Source organism: Mesoplodon densirostris, chromosome 15 (assembly GCF_025265405.1).
Source record: "Mesoplodon densirostris isolate mMesDen1 chromosome 15, mMesDen1 primary haplotype, whole genome shotgun sequence".
In the NCBI taxonomy this organism is placed as follows: Eukaryota; Metazoa; Chordata; class Mammalia; order Artiodactyla; family Ziphiidae; genus Mesoplodon; species Mesoplodon densirostris.
The window spans coordinates 73,514,885-73,542,630 of NC_082675.1; the positions used below are offsets into that span (position 1 = coordinate 73,514,885).

A 27,746-nucleotide genomic window follows, 5' to 3' on the forward strand; every position below is an offset into this window, starting at 1 on the left:
CAGCATAATACTTTTGTATCATTTTGCATTTAGAGTAAACTAATACCTCCATTTTTGCACATGCATTGTTGTGACAATCCAGGAACCTCCTTTGATTTATATTTTCAGCCTCAGTAAAGGGCTTTCATATGGGTCCTTTGTTCGATTAAATCATGTTGGTTTTCATTCCAACATTCATGCTTCATTTTGAATCTTGATTTTGTCTTTCAATATATTAGCTATGACTGCTAGCTCTGTGTCACCTACAAATTTGATGAGTAGACCTTCTAACCTTCAGTAAAGACCTCAAAAGAAATATTGAACAAGATAGGGTCAAGAGCCCTGTGGCATACCACTAGAGACTCACCTCCAGGAAGGCATCCTCAAATGCTCACTATCTAAAATACACCAGTCACAATACCAAGCTTTAGATGACATGTACTGAATGAGCAGCAAGAAAAACACACGGTATACAGAGAAGAAAATGACACCTCTCAGAACAATCAGACAAGGTTCTAAAATTTAGTAATTAATTTCAAATACAAGTTTGGCTACATAAGGGCACTTTAAAAGATGTCTCTGGGCTTCCCTGGTGGCGCAGTGGTTGAGAATCTGCCTGCCAATGCAGCGGACACGGGTTCGAACCCTGGTCTGGGAAAATCCCACATGTCGCGGTGCACCACAGCTACTGAGCCTGCGCGTGTGGAACCTGTGCTCCGCAACAAGAGAAGGCCGCAACAGTGAGAGGTCCGCGCACCGCGATGAAGAGTGGCCCCCTGCTCAACGCAAGTAGAGAAAGCCCTCGCACAGAAACTAAGACCCAACACAGCCAAAAATAAATAAATAAATAAATTTATTTATTTATTAAAAAAAAAAAAAAGATGTCTCTCCTTCCTGAAATGTGCATATATATGTACTAGGGTTGCAATGTAAAATCCATTTCCTACTGTGGATATCACCCAGAAAGTTTACAAACACAGTATTAAAGGTTGGTAGGATTTGAAGTGTCATAAAGGGGAGAATAAACCAAGGGGAAAAATTTTACCCCGTTATGGATAAACTCCTATAGATGTAACTTCTTCCACTGCCTGCTTCACCCCACCCACCCCACCCTAACTACTCACTACTGTAAGCAACCCCAACTTACAGAAATCTATATTTTAAGCATATATATATATATATATATATATATACATATAATTATGATTAATTGGTTTTCCAAGGGATTATTCACTTTTAAAATTGGTACATACAGAAGGTTCATTTACAAGGTAAGTGACCCTGGTTTAATATATGTTCATTTGATTGACACCCAATTTTTTTTCAGAATATCAGGAATACAAAATATCCAGTGTTGCTACTGTTTGCTTATATTGTGTAACAAACCTGATGTTAAACATGACCCTTGAAACTTCCCACATCTCTCCAGCCAGGACACTTTGATGATATAGTAAATATTGCTATGGTTCCCCTTTGAAAAAACAGGACTTAAACAAGCAATTTTTCCACATAAAACTTAAAACTCCCTTCAGAAGAAATCCCTTAATCAAAAATTTGTAACACTTTCCAAAAAATGATGTAACTCTGAAGCAATTCTGGTCTCATGAATCACTTTAAATCATGACAGCTTCTGTTCTCTCATTCTGTTTTCTGTTCCTTCTGTCTTTCTTGGTCTGTAAATTAGTTACAGATAGGAACCAAAAAACCCAGAACCCACTCACTGAATTACGTCATTTGGAATTAGAACTAAAAGAAAATTCATTTTTGAAAAGAAGCCTGAAAGCTTTTGGAATATGAAGCTAATCATTACAAAGTTATCCCCATTTATGTCCCAATATCTAAATTACAATATTTAACAAAGGCAAGTTCTTCTTGATGAAAGAGTCAAGTAAAAAAAAAAAATTTAACTAAACTAGGGTTAGTCATCATTTCCCCAAGTATGCCACAATATCTCATAGCATTAGTTACCACTATGAGTGGTATCACTTAAGTAATGAGTAATTTAATTAAGTAATAACTCTAAAAAGAGAAGTTTAGAATAACAGGGAGAAAAACCAAAGTATGAGAAAAAAAGAAAGTAAAAAAATTCCAAAGAAAATCAGATATGCAAATAGCTTCAAAAAAGAAGATAAAAATGGCAAATTGAAGCTTCAGATATGAGCTGATATTAGCCAAGTTCACTGGGGATGAACATAATTCGTCACTGGGAACAGCATCTGCAAAGGCAAAAACTCTGTCCTTCCAAAACACAAAATCCTTGCCTTAATCATATGAATCTAGGTAACCTTAGTTGGTTTGTGAATTCCTAAAAATATTTCCACTCACCCCACCTCTATTTTACTGGAGGTTGAAATTCACCCTAATTCACTCCCTCCCTGACAAAGTCTCCTACTTAAAAAAAAAAAAAAAAGTGGGAAGGGAGAGACCTACTAAAAACTGCAACCAGATCAAACATCATAGTTCTGTAGTAGATGTATATAGAATATTATTGAAAGGATTTCCAGAACTTTCGCCAAGCCCAGGATCAACTTAATGGAAAATTTTAAGGATTTTCCACATTTAAAATTACAAAGCATGTTTGAAACCTCGTGTTTCAAAACATGATATTTCAAAATTATCCCAGAAAATTCCATTATCTTGTCACCGATTTATATTGATAAGGTAAAGAATTTGACATAATGCACTGCATTTGGTTGATGTGAAAACAATGCCCACAAACCAGGTTTCCCCAGTCTGATAGTTGGAAAACCATTACAAAATCCATTAAACCATCTCAGTAAGCAAGAGAGGAAAGGCCATTTTGTGTTCAGTGACCTATACTCAGCCCATGGATTATGAAGCAGGCAATGCAGTGAGAGGGCCCTTTTTGACTCTATATCTGATCTCCAGGGAGCCAGTGCTCAACTCTTTCCAGGATAAAGTCTGAAGCACACATTCCTCCAACAAAGGAAGACAGTAAAATACTTAAGGGCAGTTTTAGAAGGAAATAGAAAAGTGAAACATCGGGAATGAGGAGCTTTACACCTGTAATACTTTTGCTCTACATAGCCTACATTATTTCTTGTATAATTTGATTCCTATAAAATGTCGTATAAGAAAATAATTTCAAATTGTAATGGAAAACCACATGGTTTTAAGACGCCCAACGAAGCGGACCTAAAATGTATATGCCAAAGGACTACTCTCTGGCTGCCAGTGCTTTTCTGATATAGATACAAGGGCGAGGCGGGGAGAGGCGGTGGTTCTCATACGCTATGTATATACACCAAATCTTTTTACCTTTTTGGGTCAGTTAGAACCATAACGGCTTCTTTAGCATGTATTCTCCACACAGTTGTGTCAACTCCTTGTTCGGAGGACACACAGACACTCCTCCTCAGGACACACATCTCTGACTCAGTTTGGTACAAAGGAGAGGGAAATGGCATCCACTGCCTGCCCTCGGGGTGCCGCCGCCTCGAGCCCGCCTGGACTTGTTGCTCTGGAGGCGGCGGCGCGAAGTCTCCACTCTCCGCCGAACGTGGTCCGCCGTGCCCACGAGGAGGGCGGCCTCTGCGGGGAGCCGGTGTTCCGGGGCATCCTGGGGCCGAGCGGCGGCGGCGGCCGCACGAGGCCCCCCAGCCGGGCGTGCGGGGACCGGAAGCGCCGCTGGTGCGCCCTTCCGCCTCCAGGACGCGGGGCCGGCCTGGGATCCGCGCCGAGCCTGAGGCCCCCGCCGCCCCCGAGGCCGTCCCCCGCGAGCCCTGAGGGAGCGTCCCTCCCCCGGTCCTGCCCTTTGTCTTCAGTTCTCCTCCTTCTCCGCAGGAGGCCAGCGCAGGACCGAGCGGGGTGGACCAGGCCTGTCGGCCCCGCGCACACACAGGCGGGCCCCGGCGGGCCTCGCGCGAGGAGGGGAGCCTGAGGCTTGGAGGCCCTAAGAAGCCGCGTGCTCGGCTGGGGGCCGGGGGGCCCGGTGAGGCCGCCCGGTCGAGGGCACCCGAGGGCCGGAGCCGACTTCCCGCCCTCCCCCTGCGCCCCGCGGCCTCCCCACCCCCTACTCGTTCCGGGAATCAATAGTGGCCGCTGATTTTTCACAATTGCAGCTGTCTAATTCATCAGTGAATAATTAAATCAGAAGCAGCCAGGCCGGCCTGAGCAGGGCCGGGTTTGGCGTCGGAGACTAGGGGTCTCCCCTTCCGGATCCCGTCAAATTGGGGATCCAGTTGGGAGATAGAAGGGCGGTCGGGGTCAGGCCTCGCCACGTGCCACCGCTGGGAGAGCGGCCCGAGCCGGGGCGCCATTCAGGGTGGGCGAGGGAAGCAGGAGCTCAGGTGTCGGAAACAATGGGGGAGGGGGGGCAGCCTGAGGAAAAAAGGAGGATGAGGAGGGACAAGCGGCTCCCAGGCCCGCAGTTTCCCTCCATGTGGGTGCTTATTGCCAGATCCCCCCACCTCTCAGGGACCTCGCGTGGCGCCGAGGTTTCAGTTAAGTGCGGACGCTCTCCTCTCCCCGACTTCGCGAAGGGAGAAGAAATCCACCCTCGGGAGGCGATCTGCCTTTGAGAAAGATGGAGAGAAGTAGGGAGAAGCGCCTAGAAACGGCATTGATTTAGACATCAATCCTGGCCGGCTCCCTCCGCCTCCTGAGCCGCGGGGCCGCGCAGCCCCCTCCCCGAGAAGCGGCTGGGCGCGGGCCCCGGGGCCTCCGAGCTCCGCGGGGCCGGGAGGGCAGGACCCGGGCAGCTGGAGGGCACGGTCCGACAGGGGAGCCGCTCGCAGCCTCCCGCGCGGCCACCCCGCGCCCGCGGCCTCGACGCCGGTCTCCGTGCCGAGCCGGCCGGTCGACGCAAACACCGCTTCCTCGAGGCCAACAGGTCTCCCCGGAGTCAGGAGCGCCGCGGGCATCGCTCTCCCAACCCCGGCAGCAGGACGCCCTCGGAGCCCGGCATCTTTAGAAGCAGCCAAACTACCTGTGCCCGGCCAGGCCCGGCCCGGCGCTGGATGAAGTGGCCCGCGGGGACCGTGGCCCGCTCCTCGAACGACCACGGCCGCCCCTGAACCCTACGGTTGGCCAGAGTTGCTTTTTCTTTACACATTTGGAAGCGAAACAATTCAGAATTTCTCAAAAGTGGAATCGAAGCGATTTTCCAAAGATTAAATGCTCATAAAATAATCCAAGTGTGTTTTCTATTATACTTTTGATTGTATCACCTTGAAAAATCAGCTCGGACTCCTTGGTTATTTAATATCCTTGGAAGCTGATATCCCAGGAATCTAAAAAATATACATCATGCGATTTTATTTTTAAAAAAGAAATGGTCTGATTCGCATAAATATTTTATACCCCTGGGTTGGTTTTTAGTTTTCCAATAGAAATATTATCTTTGAAATCGGAAATAATATTTTTCAAGTTTAAAATCTGACCAACTCTTTTTGTTAATACTCTGTACTTTAAAGAAAAAAATCAACTGTAGCTAGACGATTGAAATTATACGAAAAAAATTTTAAACCCTCCCATTTTCATAGAGAGGGGAAGTGCTAGGTATCCGTATTAATGTCTAAACAATATTGAATCCTCAATCAAAAATTATGTCCAGAGCAAATAAATGATCGTTTTAAGAAGGTAATAAATAAAAGCGACCCCCGTGCTTAGTGTCTCAGAGCAACTTGAAAACAGCTCCGCTTTCAGAGTTAAATTCGTCCTTTTTAAAATCAACTGCAACTTTTGCCTGCCTTTGAAAGGACAACAAAAAGATTTCACGCATAAGTTGACCTGAACAAAAGGACCTCAAGCCAGTTATTCTTTTGTGGGGTGACAACTGGAGGAGAGGAAAACTTTAAGTATACTTGGATGGTACTTTTGGAAACCCACTGTAAAAAGAAAATGCGACCGCAGCTCCACGCGGTTTAAAACCAAGACTTTGGGGCTGTGGGCGGAGAGAAATCATGGGACAGGAATTGAAGGCCGGGGAGGGGGAAATTCGTCGTGGTTTTCAGATGAACAAGTTGGTTTCTTAGAGCTCAACGTTCTTTCAGAGGGGGAAAAAAATCCTACGTAGTTGTGAGAGTCAGGCTTCCGGCTCCCCGCGCCACCCCCTCCTCCCACTAAATAAATAAATAAATAAATCAGCCTTCTGATCTTCGCAGCTTTGAATCCTCAAATTCCCCTTCATTTTTTTAATTTCCTCCAAGAGTCAAACTATTTCTCCCACCAGCTTCCCGAGTGGTAGCAGCCTCTAAAACAGAACCGGAAGGGGGGGCCCCAGAGGAGAGTCTGTTGTGAGCCCCGAATTCGAAGGAAGGAAAGTGCCCTGGCAGGGACTGCAGTCCGGGCACCCAGCCCTGGTGACAGTCATCTCGGGTCCAGATCAGAGGCCCGGGCACCCACCCCGCACAAACTCCTCCCGAGAGGGGGCCGGGGAACCCAGAGAGGGCAGGGAGGAAGGAAGACAGAAACGTGTGTGTGTGTGTGTGTGTGTGTGTGTGTGTGTGTGTCCTTGAGGACACAAAACTCCAGCAGTCCCCTCTCTGAGGGAGTGGAGGGAGGCGATCAAGGTCGGCCGACCTAGTCCCAATCCTTCTTTAAAACTAGGCAGGCGGACGCGCTAGAAGCTTTGGTCTGCGGAGGTCGGGATTCCGGCTGCCGCTGCCTGTCCAGACTCGCCGCCCCGAAGCAGGTGCCAAAGCTCCTTGGGGTGGGGTCTCCTCCGCCCCTCCCCTCCCCCAAGCTCGCCCACTCCCCGCGCCTGGACTACTGAGGCTAGGTGGGTTAAGCCCAGGCTCCGACACCCCGTTGGGTTCGCCCCGAGACCCTACTCCCCACCTTCGAATCCAGGCACCAGGGCTTAGGGTCCGAGAGAACGCTCCCCCGGCAGGGGCAGGGAGGGCTCCGGGAGCTTCGTTTTTCTTTTCCTAAGAGGCTAGCTGAGGGTGGGAAGAACACTAACAAACGCCACTCTCCCCCGACCCTGGCGCAAAGTATCTGTCTGTCCACCCAAAAGTTCAGGGCAGTCCCCCGCCAGCTCTTCTAACTAACTTGGCCTTTTCGATTTTAACAACATCCACGCAGAGCCAGAAGCAGACGAAAAAAGACCGGTTCGGCCTCAACACCTAGAAAACTTAGTTTCAGACTTTCCTAGATTCACCCGGAAACTGAGAAGTATCAGTGAATTTCTGAGCTCAGAGGCCGAAGGGAGTTAGTGGGGCTAGGCTTCGGTTTTGGTTTTCTTCTCCCTGTGCTCAACCAGCCCGAGCTATCAGGCAGAAGAAAACTGCAGCTAATGGAGATATCAAACAGAGCCACAATTCCGAAGACGCCTTTTCCGCCACTAGCACCCACCGTCCATCTGCAAGTGTAATCACAGAATTGCGGCGTCTTCATCACCAGGGGCTGCGAGAAAAGGGGAGAAAATCCTCTGTCATTAAAAGGAACCCTCTATTATCACTATTATTGTTTGTGTATAGCAACATAAGAATGTCCCCCTCCTCTTAAAATTCCCCCACAATATTAAAACAGTATTTGTCGTCAGATTCCTACAAACGCTTGAGGCCTTTCTGGAAAACCATTACCATTCAATGGCTAGAAAATTGCTCTCCTTCCCTTAAAAAAAAAAAAAAAAGGCACAGCAGCAGACACAACAGACAACAAAAACTTTCTCCTGCATAATCCCTGCTCATGGAATGACAAAGAAATGATATTGACTTACCCCTGAACGGATGATGTGTTTGATAAGTGGGGGACTTTTTCGAAGATTTCTGTTCGGGAGCTGCACAGACAGCTGCAATTCATGGGCGACGCTGATTGCCAGAAACGCTATGGATTGGCATGGGGTCTGCAGCTCACAGATCCTGATCAATACCCCTACACTCACACGCCAGATGGTTTGGGGAAGGACAAAAATAAAATAGTCCAAGTCAGCCCACCATTATGTCTTTTTGTATTGCTCTGATAAACCTAGTTGTAGCGCAAATGCATTCTGCCCAACACAAAACCTTCTTCAGGATTTTGAACATTTGGGTGGAAATAAGCAGCCCCCGTTCTACCGAGGGTTTGGGCTGTGGTTACAGTTGTTTAGTAAAAACAGAGCTGTTGGACCCCTTATCCAGATTGGGTTTCCTTGTGGTGTGTTTATTTTTTTTTTCGTGAATAATTTATAGGGTCTCTGTTTTAATTGAATGTTCACGTCTCTCTCCCTCTCAGACCCTTAAAATTTTTTTAATGTGAAAAAACATATGAAAAGTCCAGTAAATTTTTCCAGTCTTTTTCTGCACTTGCTCAAATTCAATTTTTTTTCTTTTACAGTGCAATAGCTTATATTTGTTGTCAAAGCTTCATTTTATTTACAGGCTTCTTTTGAATCATTTAAGTGTTTGGTCTTGAAGAAAATCGGCCCTGCGAATGGGGTATTCTAAGTAATGGATATCCTGCTCCTGATATAATGGCTGGTGCAACTGTTTGTCCAGATTCTAACAGTCGTGAAGTAGCACTTCTGTTACCACATTTCTATACGGTCAGGGGGAACAGGAGTGTAACTCCAAATTAAAAGAAAAAATTTTGAGTCGTAGAACTTCCGAAGGTTAGAGCATGTGTACTTTACAAGGGGGTGGTTAGAAAGCAACTCTTCCTTTTTATTTTCTCGAAGAACTATAGAGAAAAAAATCAAAGGTATTTCTAAACATATTTGAAAATTGTATTAGTACTGATATTCTTAAAATTATCTTCAAGTAGATACTATTTTTCCGGTTTCAAAAGAAAGGGAGAAAACATGCAAACTTAATTCAGTAAAAATTAGGATGCTGAGTAAACAAGCACATTAATTTTTCTTTTAAATGGGTTTTGGGTTGAAATATAAAATCTCAAACCGCTATCAGAAAAACAACGTGAAAAGTCTGCTTTAATCTAGCCCAATGAAATTATACACAAAGAAGCCAATACGATTTCATGATTTCCCTGAGATCGCCAATATTGATCGAGGGAAGGGGAGGGGAGGAGGGAGGGAGGGAAGAAGGAGCGAGGCAGCGAGAATATGCAACTCACCTTTCAACTCCCCAGCACGTGACTGCTCCCAGGCACACCGAGGTGGAATACCCAGGAGCAGATTTATCCTGGTAGCCTGGTAAATGAGTTTATAATTTTGAAATTTTATTTAAATGGCAATTTATATGCCTAGGTTTCTGAACAGAGGCAGTGCCTACCAGATGTCCCAGCCTGGGGTCACTGGCCACTGCTTGAGCCTGAAGCCAGGGCAGAGGAGGCTGCCTTCGGCACTGGGGCACATCAAACAGATTTTTCCCCTGTCTTGCTCCTCTCCTGCCTTATTTCAGTGTCTGAGCACTCCTGGACCAACGGGATTGCACTCTTGTGAACTTTTGTTTCAACTCGGTGTGTATTTCAAACATTAACTTTCAAATTATCCCAAATGTCCAGCTGCCATATATAAGGTGGGGAGGGTGAAGAGAGATGGTAGGAGAGGTGAGGGAGAGAGGAAAGTCAGAGAAACAGAAAACTGAATGATTTTGCCTGTCTAGTACTGTGACATTAAAAGATGTGAGCATCTAGAAAAGTATGTCTAGCAAAGCAGGGGATCATCCACTTTCTTACCCAGGCTTTGATATCACAAGAAGAGGCTATTTGAAAGAATAATTGGCAAGGTATTGGCCAGAACTCAATAAAGTTGATCTAGAAATAGTGTCACTGTACGTTCATGTGACAGCATGATGTGGGAGGGGGTGGATTTTTTTTGCTCTGTAGCTAGAAGAGAGAGGAGGGCAGCCGTAAAAGGTCACCAAGACTAAGAACTGTTTTCCAAATGAATAAAACCTTTCTCTAGCGCCAGGGAGGCATATACAGTATTCCAGACTGTGTCCTTGTTTTCTTATCAAGTTTTCTCTAACAGCTGGAAGTTGTTGGAGGGGGCTGTCTTAAGGAGACCCCCTGCTCTTCTTTTGACAGCTGATCAAAAGAAAATAGGTCACGCTTCTCCAACTTATGTCCACCCTGTCCTTAATTACTGTCTCTTTAAACAAAGGCAACATCTGCGCAACCTCAGCTAGCTTGAATCTTCGCAGGCAAACAGAACGCAACCTGCTTCGGAAGAATCTGTTTCTTGTAAGGTTTTCAATGCCGAGTGGCTCTCTGCCTTCAACTACCCCCTCCACCCCAACCCGGGCCGCAGAAATCTCCACCTTCTCTCTACACCCCCGCTCCACTCCCAGTCGCCGACCAGGGGTTACTAAACAACGGCAATCCTGGGTAGATGAAGGTACACTTTTCAAAGCTGCGGCTTGCGAGCGTTCTAGAACTCACCAGGGCTCTGGTCTTTTCAGAAACAAGGTTTGGATATACAGATATGGGCTCCATGTCATCTATCCACAGCCGTAACCCAGGGCGTTCCTCTCCCGGGATTCGAGAGACGTGTGTGTGTGTGTATGTGTGTGTGTGTGTGTGTGTGTGTGTGTGTGTGTGTGTGTTAGGGGGAAGATCCGAGAGTAACGTCCCGGACGTTTGCATACTCCCTACCCCCAGGAGAAGTTTGCTAACTAAGGCAACAACCCTGCTGTACACTACCCCCCCCGCCCCCTCCCACCACTCCTTTCCAACTCGCTCGCGCAGCAAGCATTTGGTCACCTTGAAACCGTGGCTTCTGGTGTTCTAGTTTTGTTTTGCAATCTAGCAGGGGCCCTTCTGAAGGCTCATAACTGAGAGATTTATGGGCTCGCCGGGTAATTAAATGATGTTATTGTGTTAACTTTGCAGGCATTACTGCGGCCCGCGCCGCGGGTGGGCTTGCGTCCGCCGGCCGCAGCTAGCAGGCAGCGAGAGCGCTGGAGTTCCCTCGCCCCGTAGATTCCGCACTCCCCAGTCTCGGGAATTTACCCTACATTAGAATACATTAGCGCCCGCATTTTTAAAGGCTAAACTACTGGCTCCCAGCTAGGGACGCTTGGGAAGTGGCTTGTTAGGAGACGTGGGATTGTTTTTACACCAGCACGTAGCTAGAGTTTTCCCTCCTGGCTTGCCTCGATAAAAGCTTTGGGGTGAAGCAAGGGGAACTGAAGCAAAGCCCTTTAGCCCAGGTCGCAGCAGCTCCGGAGAGACACGGAGCAGCATCTTTAACGTAATTTCTCTCCCTCACTCGCTCTCTCGCCTCTCTCCCCACTACCCTCTCTTCCCCTCCCTCTCTTCCTCTCCTTGACGTTTGATTCCAGTGGCAAAGGAAGAAAAAAAAAAAAAAAAAAAAGCACAGAGCCGTCAGCCAAACGTGAAACGCGCGGCCCCGCCCCCTCCTCAGCCATTGGCAGCTGTGCGCAGGAGGCCCGCCTCCCGGGGCAGTCGCGGCCACGCAGTGGCTGCTCGCGGCGCCCATCGGGTACTGCCCCGCCCCGGGTCCGGGAAGGTAGGTTGGCTGCCCCGGCGAGCGGCAGAGCCCTTCTGGACAGCTCCCGCTCACCCAAACAGAAGACGTCGGCACCGGAGCGGGCTCGGACATGGCTAGGCAGCGCGCCGCCCCGAGCGGCGGGACTCGGTGATCCCTCCCTTCTTCCCCGCCCCCTCCCGTCTCCCGCACACACGCCCCGTCCGCCCCCACCCCACCCCACCCCCACCCCGGGCGCGCCCGCCCGCCCGCAGCCCGGGGCGCACACCCGCACGCACGCTCCCCCTCCACACGCTCACGCACTCCCGCGCCCTCCCTTGCTCCCGCGGCAGAGCTCCGCCACGCGCGCCTTGCCAGCCCGCCGGCCGCCCCCGCCGCCCCCGCCGCCCCCGGGCCCCGATGGACTGAATGAAGGCTGCCTACACCGCCTATCGATGCCTCACCAAAGACCTAGAAGGCTGCGCCATGAACCCGGAGCTGACAATGGAAAGTCTGGGCACTTTACACGGGCCGGCCGGCGGCGGCAGCGGCGGGGGCGGCGGCGGGGGCGGCGGGGGCGGCGGCGGGGGCCCGGGCCATGAGCAGGAGCTGCTGGCCAGCACCAGCCCTCACCACGCGGGCCGCGGCGCCGCTGGCTCGCTGCGGGGCCCGCCGCCGCCAACGGCGCACCAGGAGCTGGGCACGGCGGCAGCGGCGGCGGCGGCGGCGTCGCGCTCGGCCATGGTCACTAGCATGGCCTCGATCCTGGACGGCGGCGACTACCGGCCCGAGCTCTCCATCCCGCTCCATCATGCCATGAGCATGTCCTGCGACTCGTCCCCGCCCGGCATGGGCATGAGCAACACCTACACCACGCTGACGCCGCTCCAGCCGCTGCCGCCCATCTCCACCGTGTCGGACAAGTTCCACCACCCGCACCCGCACCCCCACCACCACCACCACCACCACCACCACCACCAGCGCCTGTCGGGCAACGTCAGCGGCAGCTTCACCCTCATGCGCGACGAGCGAGGGCTCCCGACCATGAACAACCTCTACAGTCCCTACAAAGAGATGCCCGGCATGAGCCAGAGCCTGTCCCCGCTGGCCGCCACACCGCTGGGCAACGGGCTGGGCGGCCTCCACAACGCGCAGCAGAGCCTGCCCAGCTACGGGCCCCCGGGCCACGACAAAATGCTCAGCCCCAACTTCGACGCGCACCACACTGCCATGCTGACCCGCGGTGAGCAACACCTGTCCCGCGGTCTGGGCACCCCGCCCGCGGCCATGATGTCGCACCTCAACGGCCTACACCACCCGGGCCACGCTCAGTCCCATGGGCCGGTGCTGGCGCCTAGCCGTGAGAGGCCACCCTCGTCCTCTTCGGGATCGCAGGTGGCCACGTCAGGCCAGCTGGAGGAGATCAACACCAAAGAGGTGGCCCAGCGCATCACCGCCGAGCTGAAGCGCTACAGCATCCCACAGGCGATCTTCGCGCAGAGGGTGTTGTGCCGGTCTCAGGGGACTCTCTCCGACCTGCTCCGGAACCCCAAACCGTGGAGTAAACTCAAATCTGGCAGGGAGACCTTCCGCAGGATGTGGAAGTGGCTGCAGGAGCCCGAGTTCCAGCGCATGTCTGCCTTACGCCTGGCAGGTAAGCCCAGAGGGTCTCCTTGGAGCCAGGGTGCTGGGAGAGGGCTCCGGGGTGCCTGTGGCCCCGGGTGAGGGCGCTTAGCCATGTCTCTGGGTTCTCGCCTCCTCTCCTCTCCACACTTCCTATTTCTTCTCTACTTTATTTCTTCTTCTGTTTCCTCTTTCTCCTCTCCTCTTTTTTCTGTTCTCCCTTTCTCTTCGTTCTCTTCCTTCCTCCCTCCTTGTCTCCCGGGCTTCCTGACCGACCCCCACCCGCATTTTATACGCACTTTGGTCAACGTGCCAACTCTGCCCTCTCCTTCCGACCTTACCCAGTTGTGGGAGTCGCGATGGGGGTGCGCCGTGTCCGCTAGGAGCCCTCTCTTTCCAGGACTCACAGGAAAGGGGGATTGCCTTTATTGGAAACCCTGTGCACTTGAACTCTTGCTTAGACAATACATTTCCAAGCTTGCTTAGGCAATACATTTCAGTTTTCCAAGCTGCCTGGTCTCCCTATATGGAGGCAGTTGGTGGGCGCGGGGTGGGGGGGGGAGCGGGAGGCAAACTTGTTTGGTCACTGACAAGAGTCACAGCCTTGCCCACGCGGAGAACGGGTGACCAGGGTACAACAGCGCTTCCCGAGCCCGTTTCCGGCCTTGACATTGGCACGGGGACTTTATGATCGAAAGAGCGGGCTGGGGCCAGCTCCCTTGTCACTGCCCACAGTGATGGGAGGGTACAAGGGCGAAGGTTGGAACTGCCACATCCACCTCTCTGGGAGGACGGGAGAGGAGCAGCTAAGAGTAGAGGGCGTCCTGCCTCACTCGCCGGCCGCCCTTGCCCGGCTCCCAGCGTCTGCCAGGATTTGCCGAGGTTTGGGGCCTCCGGGAGAGACTGGGAGCTCGCGGGAAGAGGTGCAGAAAAATTAAGATGCAGGTTAGTTAACGCATATTGGCCGCGGGCTACAGGCTCCGCCTTTGCATTAAGCGGACGCTGATGGTGCGCGTAGCTCGGCGACGGGGAGGGCTGGCGGCCGGCGGGAGAGGACGGGTCGACGCATTGGTTACATTGTTCTGTAGCCGGCTTGGCTCTTTGTGCCTCCTCTAGCGGCAGAGCTGCGAGGTACAGCCCTCTATTGTTCTAGGAGCGCAGAAACCTCCTGTGTGGGCGGCGGGAACCAGAGAGAAAGGCGCAGCCGTGGCTGCGACTGGCACACAGTTGCGCTCACAGTTGCGCGCTTTAGTGCGCACAGACCCAGCGCGGTGCGCGTGGCAATTGCGCTGCCCCCAGGACCCTGCCACGGGCCAAGAGGGGCAAAGTGTCCAGGCGCCCCACTGGGGAGGACGCACGGTACCCGACTGCAGGCCGAGATGGGCAGCTTCTTTTGGACTGAGGCTATCTCTCCCGATCGTCGGATTATCTGGCGGACAATTCGTGGTGGCAGTGATTTACATAGGTGCGGGTAGTGGGTTAGCGCGCGGTTCCGAGCCGCACACAACGCGCTTCCGGAGCTGTGAGCTCAGGCTTCCTCTCCGGCTCCCCGGGGCTATCCTCGCACCGCTGAGCCTGGCTTGTAGGGTGCACTCTGCCTACGCCGGACAGGGCTGGGGGATGTGACAGGCAGCGTGTTCGCCCAGGCTTGGGGAGGGGGCGTTTCCACTCTGACAGCCTCCGCCTTTGCCCGCTGTTGGAGGATTCAGATCTCCAGTCAGTAATCTCCCTGCAGTGTTGATCTGAAAAGGTAAAGAAACTAGCCCCCCCACACACACCAAGGGCTTCCCCACGTCGGTGGACTCCAAATAGTTTTGGATTTAGAAACCTACGTTATCTTTCTCCTCATTTAGCTTACTCTTCATCCTCTCCTACAGTTTTCTCTGTTGCTCTTGGTTCCTCGCAAAGATTAAGCAGTGAATAGAGAGCATCCGTGAAAAACTGGAAGCTTACTGACAATTCCAAACAGTGTGGTACCCCTTTGTCTTAGGCCCCTGAAAATGCCTTTAGTCCCTCACGGGTGAGTTTTAGCAAGGGCTGGCTTCTTAGGCACAGGCAGCCAGAAGAAGCTTGGCAGCTGGTCTTGGGGAGGGGGGACCAGGGTAAGGTAAAGGCAGGATGACAGCTATTCTACTCCGGCTGACCTCAGAGCGCTGCCGCCCCCTCACGCCTGTCCCGAAAAAGACAGATTTTTAAAACATGTGCCCTCTGCCAATGTATGTCTGAAAGTGATTTGGAAAGTAATGCTTTGCTGGCTAGCCGGTCTCAAGGATTTTTGCAACAGCATTGCTGGGATGGGGGAGAGTGTGGCATCCCTGGGGGACCCCAGTTCCACCACCCACCACGGGAGAGTCCCGGGGCCACTCCTCAGGGGCTGGCCTCAGGCAGCATCGGGGATTTTCAGAGCAGGAGCAAGAAAGCCCCCTCAGTGGGAGTCTGAAAGCCTCCTTCAGCGACTGGGAATTTCCTGCGAGGGACCCCGCTTTGCTCAAGCATTCAAATGTGTGTCTGTTTTATTACCCGGAGTTGAAAAGGGACAAGAGCTTTAGCCTTTTTATCTGGCCATTCGATCAGCAAGTACAAGTGTGTTGAGTGGTTATTATTACATAGGAAGCTTTTCAGTTTGGGGTCAGTAGATCAGTCTCTTCAGACACTGATGCAGAAGCTGGGACTGGTATTATGTGCTTGGAGCGCTAGGGGACAGGAGCAAATGGAGAAGAAAAGCTGAGGCCTTCTCCTCCAGGAGTATAGATCGGAATCTCGCCAGCACGCTGCCGAGGGCCCACACCGTTGAGCTCTGGGGGTTAAACAATCCCAGTGACTCTACAGGGCAGCTCTGCCTGACTCCCAGGCCCAAACCTCGCCAAGACCGACCAGCCCCGCATCTCATCGAGACCAGCTCGCTCGCTCTCTCTCTTTCTCTCTCTCTCTCTCTCTCTCTCTCTCTCTCTCTCTCTCTCTGTCTGTCTCCCTCTCTCTCCCCTTTTAATTTCCCTTTCTCTTTCTCATTTTGGGTCTTGCCAGAGGTTAGCAGATAGGGGTTTGAGGGACCGCAGAGTTAAGATGCCTGATTTGGGCCAGTGTCGGCAACCTCACCCTTAGGTGAAGTACACCCCGTCACAACAGAAGCGCCGACCGCCTCGGTGTATCCACAGCCCGGGATAGCATTTCAAAAGGGAAGGGAGAAGATGGGGGAGCTCAGATTGCCTCAACAGTAGATTTCAGAGAAATGGGCTCCAAGTGCACGACTTCGTTCATAAAGGGTGGCGAGGGCCGAAACTGTTTGCAACCATGCGGGCTTGGGTCTCTTCCGCGGTCCCCGGGTCTGGCTCCGGCAGAGCAGTTTTTATGAACCCGGCAAGAGGCGGCGAGGACAAACGCCAGCGTGTTCGAGCACAAACCCTCACTGGCTGTGAGCCCAAGAGGCCTCCGAACTCAGCACACACGAACCAGGAGGGACCGAGAGAACCCGGGCAAGAAAGTGGATGGGCGCCTCGCGGAGGACGATCGAGGCCCCGGTGGCGGGAGTGGTTTCCTCCAACACCTGGAAGACAGCAGAGACCCTCCGACGACACACCCTGCCGAGGTTTCCGCCTTCCGTGAGCCGGGCTCCCGGGGCGACCCGCCCCGAGCCTGCCTCGCGTCCCCGCGGCGAACAGACGCCCGGCCCTCCCCAGGCAGCAGCTCCCAGCGGCCAGTCCGGAGCCAAGTCTTGTTGAGGCAGCGGAGGGCCGGGCCCTTAACCAACCCAACGGGATGTCTCCTGGGCCACCTGACGCCCGCGGCTGCGGAGCGTGGCCAGGGCAGAACGCTGCGGCGCCTGCCAGGGGCACCACGTGCGTGCGCGGCTCCTTTTGGCGCCAGGGGACGTCCTCAGGCCACCCTAGGCCTAGGGATGGGGGGCGGGGACCTCATCGGCAGAGACCCGCACCCCGACTCCCACCCCTCCCTCCGGTCAGCCTCTCGGCCGGGCTCAGCCGGGCTCTCCCGAAGGTTTAGTTCGGGATCCGAGCCGAAGAGGTCGAATGTAGCCCACGTCGGTACGGAACACAAGATGTTTTCTCCTGCTGGCTGGTCGGATTAATAATTGAAAAGCTCACTACCGTCCTTGCTTGGTCAAGTCCCGGTGCTTCGAGAACACCTTCCCAACTCGCATTAGGGTGGGCGGGAGCTGGGCCGAGCCGGCGCGACGCCAGGGAGGTTAGTGAACCCGCGGGCGAGAAGTAGCCTGGGTCCACGGGCGCCCTCGATGCGAGGGGCTGCGCATTTATTTTTATTCCAGGCTTTCCACCATGTGGTTATGTCACTTTCTCAAACAAATGTGAATATGGAGGGAGATCGATGCTGATAATGTTTAGAAGATTAAAAGAGCATTAATGCTGGCAACAGTAACGTTAACGCGTGGACCCAGATTTCATTGATCTGGAACTTGATCCGGCGCGTTTCCAGTAAGCCCGACGGCGCCCTCTTCCCAGCAGAGCGCTCGCCAGCGGCCTGGCTCCCCGGCGCTCCCGCCGCGCTGCTTCCCCAGCTCCAGGCGGGTTCTCGGGTCTGGCCGCTGCTTCACCCCGCGCGGCCCCAGCCCGCCGCTTCCTCCTCGAGGTTTCCTGCCGTCGCCAGGCTGCCTGCCCTCTCCCCCAGCCCCCGCGCGCAACGCCGCTTTCTGCGCTCCCTGCCGCGGGCTCTGCGGGTGGTTGGTATACCGAAGGCGTCGCACGGGACGGCGCCCGAGCCCTCCCAGTCCTCTCGCGCTTAGGGTGCCTTCGCCTCTGCCCCGCGCGGCCCGCGTCTGGTCCAGCAGGGCCGGGGGCAACTTCTTTCCTCCACGGAAACCATCCGGGAAATTTGGTCTCCTCTCCATATGCGGGAACGTCCAAGCCGAACTTTAGAAACGACGTCTCTAAAGAGAAAAACAAATATCATATATTAACGCATATATGTGGGATCCTAGAAAAAAATGGTACAGATGAACTTCCTTGCAAAGCAGAGATAGAGACACAGACGTATAGAAACGACGTCTTTAAAGCTGCCTGCTAACCTCGCAGCTTCCTGATCCGCGGATCCGCTCCGTCCTTGTTTTCATTAAGAAAACATTCGCAGACTTTCTACACTTTCTACACTGGTGCATTAGTTGGACAGTTAAACGAGGCCCCAGTGACAATGGCCCGGGCTTCATCCCTCAGAATGGTCTGCTCTGGGCTAATTGGGTCAACCAGAGAAGAATCTTGTTTCTTGCCCCGGCTGGTAAGAAACACCAGCCTGGGGAACTGCCCCGCCCCAGCTCGCCTTCCCACCAGCTGGAGAGATCTTCCCCTCCGAGACGCGGGACTCAGGCCTGGCCCTAGTAGAGAGGTTTTCTCTGAGGCACCTGCCTTGACTGGAAAAGAAAGGACTTCAGAGCTGTCCCCACATCCTGCCAACGGCTCCTTTTGCCAAATGGCTTATGCTTCCAGAAGGAACACTAAGGTGGATGAAGGAAAGAAAGAGCTGGGACGGTAGTGGGGGTGAGATAAGAACTAAATTGTTCGGGTTTTTTTGAAATTATACATTCTCCAGTTTTAGAAATACTGAGCTTTTCCTTCAACAGAAGGTTTCAACCTGGACGAAAAGGAGTGTTTTCCTTCCTTCTCCAAGAACGAAATGAGAAAAAGGAGGAAGCAAAGGAGAGAGAAAAAACCCCAAATCTTGCGTTATTCTGCTTTGCCATGTGGCAAAGGGGAAGCAGTCATTTCTTTCTGTCCTCCCCAGAGATAGGGGTCGTCTTCCTTCGAGTGGGTTTCCTTAGAGGAGGGAGCTTTGATACAGCTCCTTGATTCCTAGTCAGAATGAGCCCTACCCCTCTTCTGAAAACCTGCAGTGAACTAGGTCAGGTGATCAGATACAGAAACGAAAAAGGGTGCGAGGTTTCCTTTTGGTGAGGCAGACAGCGGGCCCCTCCCCTCAAGCTCTCGGTGAAGGGCTCTTAGGCTCTGGGAGGGGCGACTGGGCTTTTGGAGGGTGGAATCTTAGACTCTCCTCCAGCCCCATCTTAGAATCCCCAAACAGGGCTGGATTCCTGTGACTGGTGAGGGTGGGGCAGAGGGGAAACCGAGCCCCCCAGATTCTCAGTGTCTCTGAGAGCGGCCCCACTTCTCTCTAGAGACACGTGTCTGCCCAGAGGTAACAGGGGACCCTGGGCAGGGTTTACCTTCTAGAGCTCCAGGCCTGAACCTTGAGGGGGAAAGAGAATTCCGCTCCAGCTTTTTTCAATCCAAAATTTCACTTCAGGGTCGCCTCTTGGTTTTCTGGGCTTTAGAACCTGTTTCTAAAGGAAGATCAGAGGAAGGGGGTTGAAGAGTTCTCAGGAAGAAAGTACTGGACGCCACCACACTGTTGCTGGTGGCTGGTGTTGGTAGAAACTGTCTTGAGGGAAAGTGGTATTCTGTCGGGGTATCCCTGGAGGAATGAAAACCTCAGAGGAGAAGCAGAGTGATTTAGTTTCTGGGCTCTTACCAAAGGAAGGAAAATGAGGAGGGAATAAATAGAAATAATTGTCTGGATAAAGGGCCCTGGGGAAAAGGGTGAATATTGAGGAACCCTGGACCTTAAACTTCATCTACAGATTCTGGATTATCCTTGTCCCCCACCCTATCAGAGAGCCTTGTTTTTCCTGACCTAGGGACAATTTCTTCATCTGAGGGGATACTTTTCTTGGTGGGGAGAGACCATTATGAGGGTACCCAATAGGGACATTTATACTGTCAGGTACAGAGCCTGCTCAAGGTGGGGTGGGGGCCCATCAGCATCCCCTTTCATCACCCAGTCTGTCCCCCTAATGCACTTCAGTGCCTTTGGGAAAAGCTTGATTTTTGACTTCCAAGTCTCACTCCAGGTGAAGACCCTGAGAAATGTACACAGGTTTTTGCAGGGGCAGGGAGGTAGACTGGGTAGCTCAGCCCACCTGAGGCATGGCAAGGCGTGGAGGCAGGCTGCGGGCTGTGCACACAGAGCTAGTCTCACTGGGGGAGAAGTGGACATTGTTGTGAAAAACTGTCCGACACAAATTGTCCCAGAGGGAAGGGAGGCTCTGCGTTCCACGTTGGCGCCTCTCTCGCCATTTGAAGATCCATTACTCTTCTGTAGAAAGCAGACTTTGTTTGGGTTGGAAGCACACCTCCAATGTAATTTAATCAGCATTGGACTTTGGCTCATGTAATCAAATATACATATACTTTCTCCTGCAGGAAGAAAAATAATTTCTCTGTAACTGGTATTGACTTGAAGTCATGTAATCTCTGGAAAGCATCACGTTTTTAAAGGGACAGGTAAAATTAAGGGGGAAAGAACCCACGGTTTCAGTGGTTTGCCTTTTTAATAGCTAAGAGAGCCAGTTACCACCTAAGAAAGCACAGAAGGAGAATTCTAGAGCTGAAATGCATGGGCTGCTCCAATTGTAGGTATCCCACTCCAGCTCCCTCTGTGTAGTCAACCTCCCAGAACTATACTGGTAGGAAACAAGGTTGACTGGCTCACCAGATCCTAGGAATTTGGGCTTTATGTTTATGTTGGGTTGAGGCATCTTTGGAAGAGTCTGGAGCTCCAGTGCTCCATTTTTTTTCTGTCCTCTTTGGAGAGACCACAGGCGGCAGCCGCAGGATCCCAGTGGGCAGCAAGCCCACTCCACCCCCAGGGCCTTGAGCCTTAAGCTCTGCCCTAGAGCATCCCCCTAGAGCAAGCTTGGACTCCCCACCCCCAGGGCGAGGCTCTGGGCTTTACCCAGGTTGGGTCTGTTAGGGAATCTGTTGTAAACACAGATCCATTGATTTGCATTTGTCAGAGAGTAAAGTTAAACCAGTGAAAAGAGAAGCCCTTACCCTTTTATGCAGGGCCAGGGAAACCTTTCATATTGATCCTATTGATCCAACCTTTCCCTTTAAGGAAACCACATAGTTAAAGACCCTCATTCAATAGATTTACCCTTTGCACTTGCGTTATTCCTTTAAGTGTTCTCTCATCTAGGATAGCTGGGCATTAAGCCCACACTCCAAACCAAACAAAAATGAAAAGGGGGAAGGAGGGGAGGAGTCAAGAGGCAGAATTGTGGCAAGTGAAACTGAATCAAACTGAAATGTGTAATGACTTGGTTGGGGAATGTTTTTCTCATTCTTCTAAGATGACATGCAGGGATAAGGACAAAACAGATGCATTTAGCGATCTCCTTTTTTCTCTTCTCTTCTCTTCTCTCTCTTTCCCTCCCCCCAAAACAAAATCTATTTAGATGCTAGAGTAACAACATCACAGGAACATCATTTTCTACTGTAAAATTATTTCAATCAAGCCACTAGCTTGGTTCATTTACACTGGTTCACTTAAAGGCAGTGATACTTCCACAAAAATTATTTCGGCTCATTTGTAGCAAGTTGGGAATAAAATTGTCCCCAGAAATGCAATATTTTGGGCTCTGTATATGAGCATGAACACTGAAGTCACTTTCCAAGAGAAGGGCTTGGAGTTGTGTGTTCTGATGGAAGTAGGTAGAAACCAGACCAGGAGTAGGGTACAACTTTTTCTTATCGAGCAGTGTAGATGGAACAGGAATTGGTAAATATTGCTCAGTACCCTTTGTGTTTGCAGAAATGAAAATGAAAGTCCCCTTTGTTTCCAGAACCGTTGGCATGATCCGTTCTATTTCTTCCTTGACCCTTTTTGTTCTGTAAATAACATCCATTTGTGATTCTTTTTTCCAACATGTGCTCTTCCTAATTGTCTCTTTCTTGGGTTGTGTTCAGACATTCATGTTTGTTTTATGTGATTGAAAAATATTAATGATTCCTTAGGTGAGCTAATGTATTTATCTGCTGAGTGAGTTCAAAGGGCAGAGTTCAGCTATGGTTCAGGTTAATTGAACAGGAAGCAGTGAGCTTTCCTGTCTGTGTTGAACAAGGGACCAGTTCCTTAAAATATCACACTCAGCAAACACACAATTTCAGTGTCTTCATCCTGGAGTCTGATGTAAGAGGCTCAGATCAACTTGGATTGCTTGTTTAAAAACCCAAAGCAAAGCACAGCAACTGCAACAAAGCCTCCGAGTCCCCCTCAGGGAAGAAGAGTTTTCTCATTGGCTAATTGCTTTATTGGTAGCACTGACCTGCAGAGCAGCTGCAGGGGCCTGGATGAAGGCTTAGGCCTCAGAATAATGTGCTCCATTAGAACAGGGCAAGGCATTTTTTGTTTACTCAATTGGAACTCCCTGCAAAGTGCCATTAACGCTGGCCCAACCGCATGCGTGTTGCAAAAGGCAAAGGTCACGCCAGTCAGGCTGTAGGCACAGCCAGCTCTGCCCTGGTGGGAGGGAGGGCATCCTGTTGGCATTGCCCTCCTCAAGCTTGGCCCAGCCCCATGAGCCCTTCCAGGGCTTTGAACAAAGCAAGCACTTGCACAACTTGTTTACATTTCCCAATTGCTGAATCATGTTATTGATGATTACACAGTTTTGATCTGAGCACCATCAATCACACATGAGAAAAAAATCCTCCCACTGACCCTCTCTTTCTTATTTATGTTCCCTTCACCATTGTGTATTACAGTAAATAGAATTGTGCGAACGGTGCTTTTTAGCAGAGTGCTTGGATCAAGAGGAAGACAGACCTCCAAACCTGGCTAGGGGGTGGTTTAGCAGAAAGGAGGTTTGAGGTGGAACCAGGAGCACAGTCAAGACTTCTACCAAAAGCACCTTGAGCTAGAGTGCCACCTGCCGGGAGTCTTCTAACTGCAACAAGCCTTGCACCTCTAAGGCCCAGGCTCTTTTCTTCACTTTGTTCCTAGTGTCTGTGTCTCCATTCCCCACCCTGCTGACCACTACCCGTATTTTCCTAGAAATTTCTTACGGGACTTTCTCCTGGTCCTTTGGAACTCTAACCTCTGCCTCTCCGAATCCGTTGCCAAGGAGAAATCAGCGGTTTTGCTGTGATGGGTAAAGGTGTTCCGCCCACCCTGCACACTGAGGTAATAGTCTCCTGCTTGAGAGATGAGGGGCAGAGAAGGCAAAAACTATCTGTGGGAGAGAAGAGGAATGGTTATGTGTGTAAGAGAAATGGCTCAGTTGATGGTGCCAGGGAGGGCGGTACCATCTGTAAGGTACTCTGCAAAGGCAAAGTATTGTACGAAGGAGATGGGGTGAGAGAATTCCTATGGGCAGGGAGGACATCAGGAAAGAGATACGCCAGATCGGTGAGCCAGAGGTGGGCTCTGTGAAAGCCCCTGGGAAGAGAAAAGGGGAACCAGCCATTTTGCAGTTGCAAAGAAGTAAGCCAGTGAGCTACACTTGGAGCCAAACTGTGGCGCTGGCTGTAGCTCTGTGGGCGGCAGCTGTTTCCAGACTTGCCTCGCGTGGATCTGGGCCCCGAGCCCCTGACAGGCGGCCGCCTGTGCGTGGGTTGCTGCCGCCACGCCTTGATGCAGGCTTCAGCACCACGAACAGCGCCACGGAGGGCCCTGGCAGCCAGCGCACCCAGGCCGGGGTCTGAGCAAGTTTGCTTCTCACCCCAGAGAAGGGAGATGGGTCCTCTACCGGGTTAAATCCAGGCAGGACCCCGATCAGTAGCTCCATCTCTCTAGATCTCAGGAGCCCCAGACAGAACAGGGCCTCAGATTTTCCTCCCTCGGCCCGTGGCTTCGTTTCTCTGTGGGAGGTCGGCGATAATAAAGGGAGAGGAGGCGATGGCGGTGAGAGGACAAAAGATGCTAAAGGACCCTTTCCTTTCCAAGGGGAAGAACATTACCTCTGTCGGGGGCGGAGGGATTGAAATGTTTTCCTCCATGTTCCTGGCTTCTGTAGGCGCTGACTGCTAGCTACTCTCAGCACAGTATTTCAGATTGAGGGTTTCCTTTCAAGGTTTACGGTCTGACTGCCCTACGCACAAATATACAAAAACGGATTTCCCCTCCCCCCCACCCCTGCCTCCACGTGAGTTTTGCAAACATGGTTTTCATTATATGAAGCAAGGTTCTCACATTATATCAGCAGTAATGTTGCCAGGCTACCTCCAGTAAATCTAGAAAGTGGGTTTGATTTCTTGAGGGTTTTCCTTGATGGGGCTCTCTTCAAGGGGAACCTCTCCACCGCTTCTGTGGGCCAAGGGTTGTGTCACTTCCACAAGGCCACACAACGGAGTCACATGGCCCTGGCCACGGTGAGAGCTGACATTAGGCACTGACCCCTGACTCTGGCTGTTTTCATTCAGCAGCTCTGCTTTATTTGTGTTTTTATTACAGGGAAAGGAGGCAGGTGGGTCCTTTTGGTCTGTGATTAAGCACAACTCCCATCTCTTTAGGTTTCTAGTAAAATGGCCCTTGACTTCCCAAAGCTAATTAAAATGTAAAACTTTTGCTTTATATCAAGAAACTTTAGTTCAAGCCCAATTTATTGTTAAAGTGGTTCTCGGGCAGGTGGACCATAGGAACAGACAAGTGTATCCCCTTTAAACAGAAAGTCAAGGGCATGATAAATGAGATTTTCTTCCCTGTGACAATTCATCTTTAAATTCCAAGTGGCTCTTGGATGAAAGGAAGAAAATCCAGCCCCAAACAAAACAAATCTGGTAGAGCATTCACTCTCAGTGTTGAAAAAAGTCATTTTCTGTGTCTAAATACCTAGACTCTTGCTCTATAAATGAGCAGGAACATATTTGAATTAGATCTAAGAACTAGTTTTAAATCTATTTGATAAACACTGATTAAAGCAGTTTCTTCAAGTCATATGATCTTTGAATTTGCAGGCATGCATTTCCTAGTAGTTGTTGGGTAACACTATCAAAACCTTTTCCGGTAAAACATGGATTTGACAGTAAGCAAAGCCTTTTTTTTAAAGTCTATTTTATATGCATCACCGCATCTTATTAAAATAAGGCCGTGCACTCTGCAAGGCCTTATACTAAATGCATTTCCTTTCTAGTGAACTCAATGTGGTTTTTAAAAGATATTTTGACAAGACTGCAATGTAAACAGTACCTCCCCAATAGTCTTCTTTGACTCCAAATACTAAAAAAAAAAAAAAAAAAGTGTGGATTAAAAGAACTTTTTGTGTTTCTGAAACAGAGCGACAGATTTCCAAATCTAAAGGTTTTTTTTGTTTTGTTTTTAAGTCTTGGATTCAGATGCCTCCTAACGTATACCAGAGTTTATATCAGTTCATGTTCAAGGCATGAGAGTGAACTCTTTAGTCACTCTCAATGTTTAACCCTTCTCATCCTTTTTTTTATTATTGTTCTGAAAAGGAAGAGACACTCTTCCTGTTGAAAACCAATTCTTTGACCTTATTCTGGGCCCCTGCCTCTCCTACCTTCTCAGGACCCAATCCCTTCCTGTGTTTATAACCTCTTAGCATTTTCCCATCCGAATTTTTGTGCTCCAGACTCTCCTATATTTTTTTAATGCTCCCCCAACACCTGTTCCAACTTCAGCTCTTCCCTCCCTTCACTTCTAGAAAGAGTTGCTATAACTCAGTATCTGTTTTTCACCTCCCCTTTCAGTCCCAGCCCTTTGCTGTCTCATTCTGGCCACTCCTGTTTGCTAAATCTGCTCTTACCAATGTCACTGTTGAGGTCTCTGTAGCTAAATCCAATGGATGCTTCTCAGTTCTTACCTTAACTTGGCCTCTCCATGGCATGTGACACACTCCTGACCATGCTTTCTGAAATACTGTACTCTCTTATTTTCCTTTCTGGAATTCTGGCTATTGCTTCTCGGTCTCCTTTCTGGGCTCTCTCCATCTAGCTCAGCATTCAGGCCTAGGCTATTCTATATATTCATTCGTCATACTCACCCCAGAAGATTGCATCTGTTTGGTTGTCATCTTGCTATGCTGAGGATTTCTAGGTCTCTTTCCAGCCCTGATATCTCTCCTGAGTTCCAGGTCCCTATTTCCTTCTGCATCTGGACATCTTTGCCTGGGTGTCCTCAAACTCAGTCCATCTCAAAGTGAACTCATTTTTCTTAACCCCCAGCCCCCATCACCACCACCACCACCAAATATGAGTATCTTCTTTTATTCTCTCTCTCTTTCAGTAATATCATCTTGTACACAGAATCTCAAGCCAAAAACCAGGAAGTCAACTCAGACTCTGCTTTTCCCCCAGGTCAGCCATACTAGCCATGTGGATTATACCTCCTAAATATCTGTCTCCATCCCCTCCACTGCTGCCCTCGTTGGAGGCATCACCAATTTCAGCAGCCTCCTGACTGGTCTCCCTATCTCCAGTCTTGCCTTTTCCCATCCATTTTCCAACCTTAAGCCACAGTGATTTTTCTGGAACCCAAATCTGACCACAGTACACTGTTGTTTAAAACTCTTTGTTAGCTCCCTTTGACCATTGGTGAAGGTACATATCCCTGAGCAGGATAGACTAACCCCTGCTCACCTCCAGCCTCATCTCCCATCACTCCCCCCATTTACTCTGCGTGCAAGACATGCTGTACTCCTAGCTCCTCAAACACACCAGGCCATTCCTTTAGCCTAGAACACTTTTTCCCTCACTCAGCTAACCTCACCTCAAAATCTTGGCTTAAAGTTCCTTGTCTTTAAGCGAAATCTGGGCTTAAAGGTCTAGGAAGTTTCCTCTGGTCTCCTAAATTGGGATCTCCCTGGACTACCCATCCCATTTCACATAGAACACAGATAGGTATCACCTGCTTACTTGTCAGTGTCCTCCCCCCACCCCAGATTGTAGGTTCTATGAGACCAAAGATTGGATAGAGCATGTGATAGGCAGCCAGTAAATATCCATGAATAAATTAATGAATACCTTTATATGACATTGTTTCTGCCCATTTTACTCCCCCAAGTTAGTGGATGGCATTCGAAAAAGAATCATCAGTGTTGGTGCATCATTTGGAGATAGTATTTCATATTTCATGATATTGAGTTCTCATTGATGTCATTTTCCTCCTAAGCTAAGATACTACAGGTATGTATGAGTTTTAAAGGGAATCTTGAAGTGGGGTTAAATCTCCTATCCAAAGTTTCAGACTAGTATCTCCAGTAAGGTGAGGGATGTGAAAGGATCACTAAACACTAGACTAGGGTGTTACCAGTTGACTCTAGTCTGCCAAGGTAACCTGCTCAAACAGGTAGTTCTTGCTGTCCTGCTCATACGTTGCCCTCTTCGCCACATCGATGTCCCTGCATGCTCTCTTCCTGCTGCCCGAAATGCCTTATCTCATCTGTCCCACTCCAGATCTCCCCGGCCACCACCGTAGGTCCTCCATCTCTGAACGTTCCCAGCAAACTCTAGCCCATTCTTTTTTCTCCCTTTGCTCAACTCTGGTTGCAGTCATCTGTTCCAAACTGCATAGCAGATTCTTAGCTGGGGTCTTACACCCCTCTCCAGATCTCTCCTGTATCCCTTCCCTGTGGCCCTGGAGGGGAGATGCCATATCCTTGTGCCTCCCACAGCTGCTGGTCCATGGCTGAGCACAGAATAGGCACTTTTTTTTTTTTTTTTTTTTTTTTCCTTTTTGCGTTATGTGGGCCTCTCACTGTTGTGGCCTCTCCCGTTGCGGAGCACAGGCTCCGGACGCGCAGGCCCAGCGGCCATGGCTCACGGGCCCAGCCGCTCCGCGGCACATGGGATCCCCCCAGACCGGGGCACGTACCCGCATCCCCTGCATCGGCAGGCGGACTCTCAACCACTGCGCCACCAGGGAGGCCCACTTTTTTTAAACTGAGTCATTTGATGTATTCCTGCCTATTTTTATGGACTCGCCTAATTTCAGTCACTGGGTTGGGGAGGTGTGGGAGTTAGGTTTTGTATGTCTGCTTTTAGCTGGCATTCTT

The 27,746-nt window shown here is 50.5% G+C and overlaps 1 protein-coding gene across 1 annotated transcript in view; it reads left to right on the forward strand.

The window, feature by feature from the left end:
* Positions 1-11,740: 11,740 nt before the first annotated feature.
* The window catches only part of ONECUT2 (one cut homeobox 2), a 42,446-nt gene continuing 26,440 nt past the window's right edge, over positions 11,741-27,746 (forward strand). Inside the window, exon 1 of the mRNA XM_060118835.1 lies at positions 11,741-12,965. Coding sequence (XP_059974818.1) covers positions 11,741-12,965 — 1,225 coding nt within the window. The remainder of the gene's footprint in view (positions 12,966-27,746) is intronic.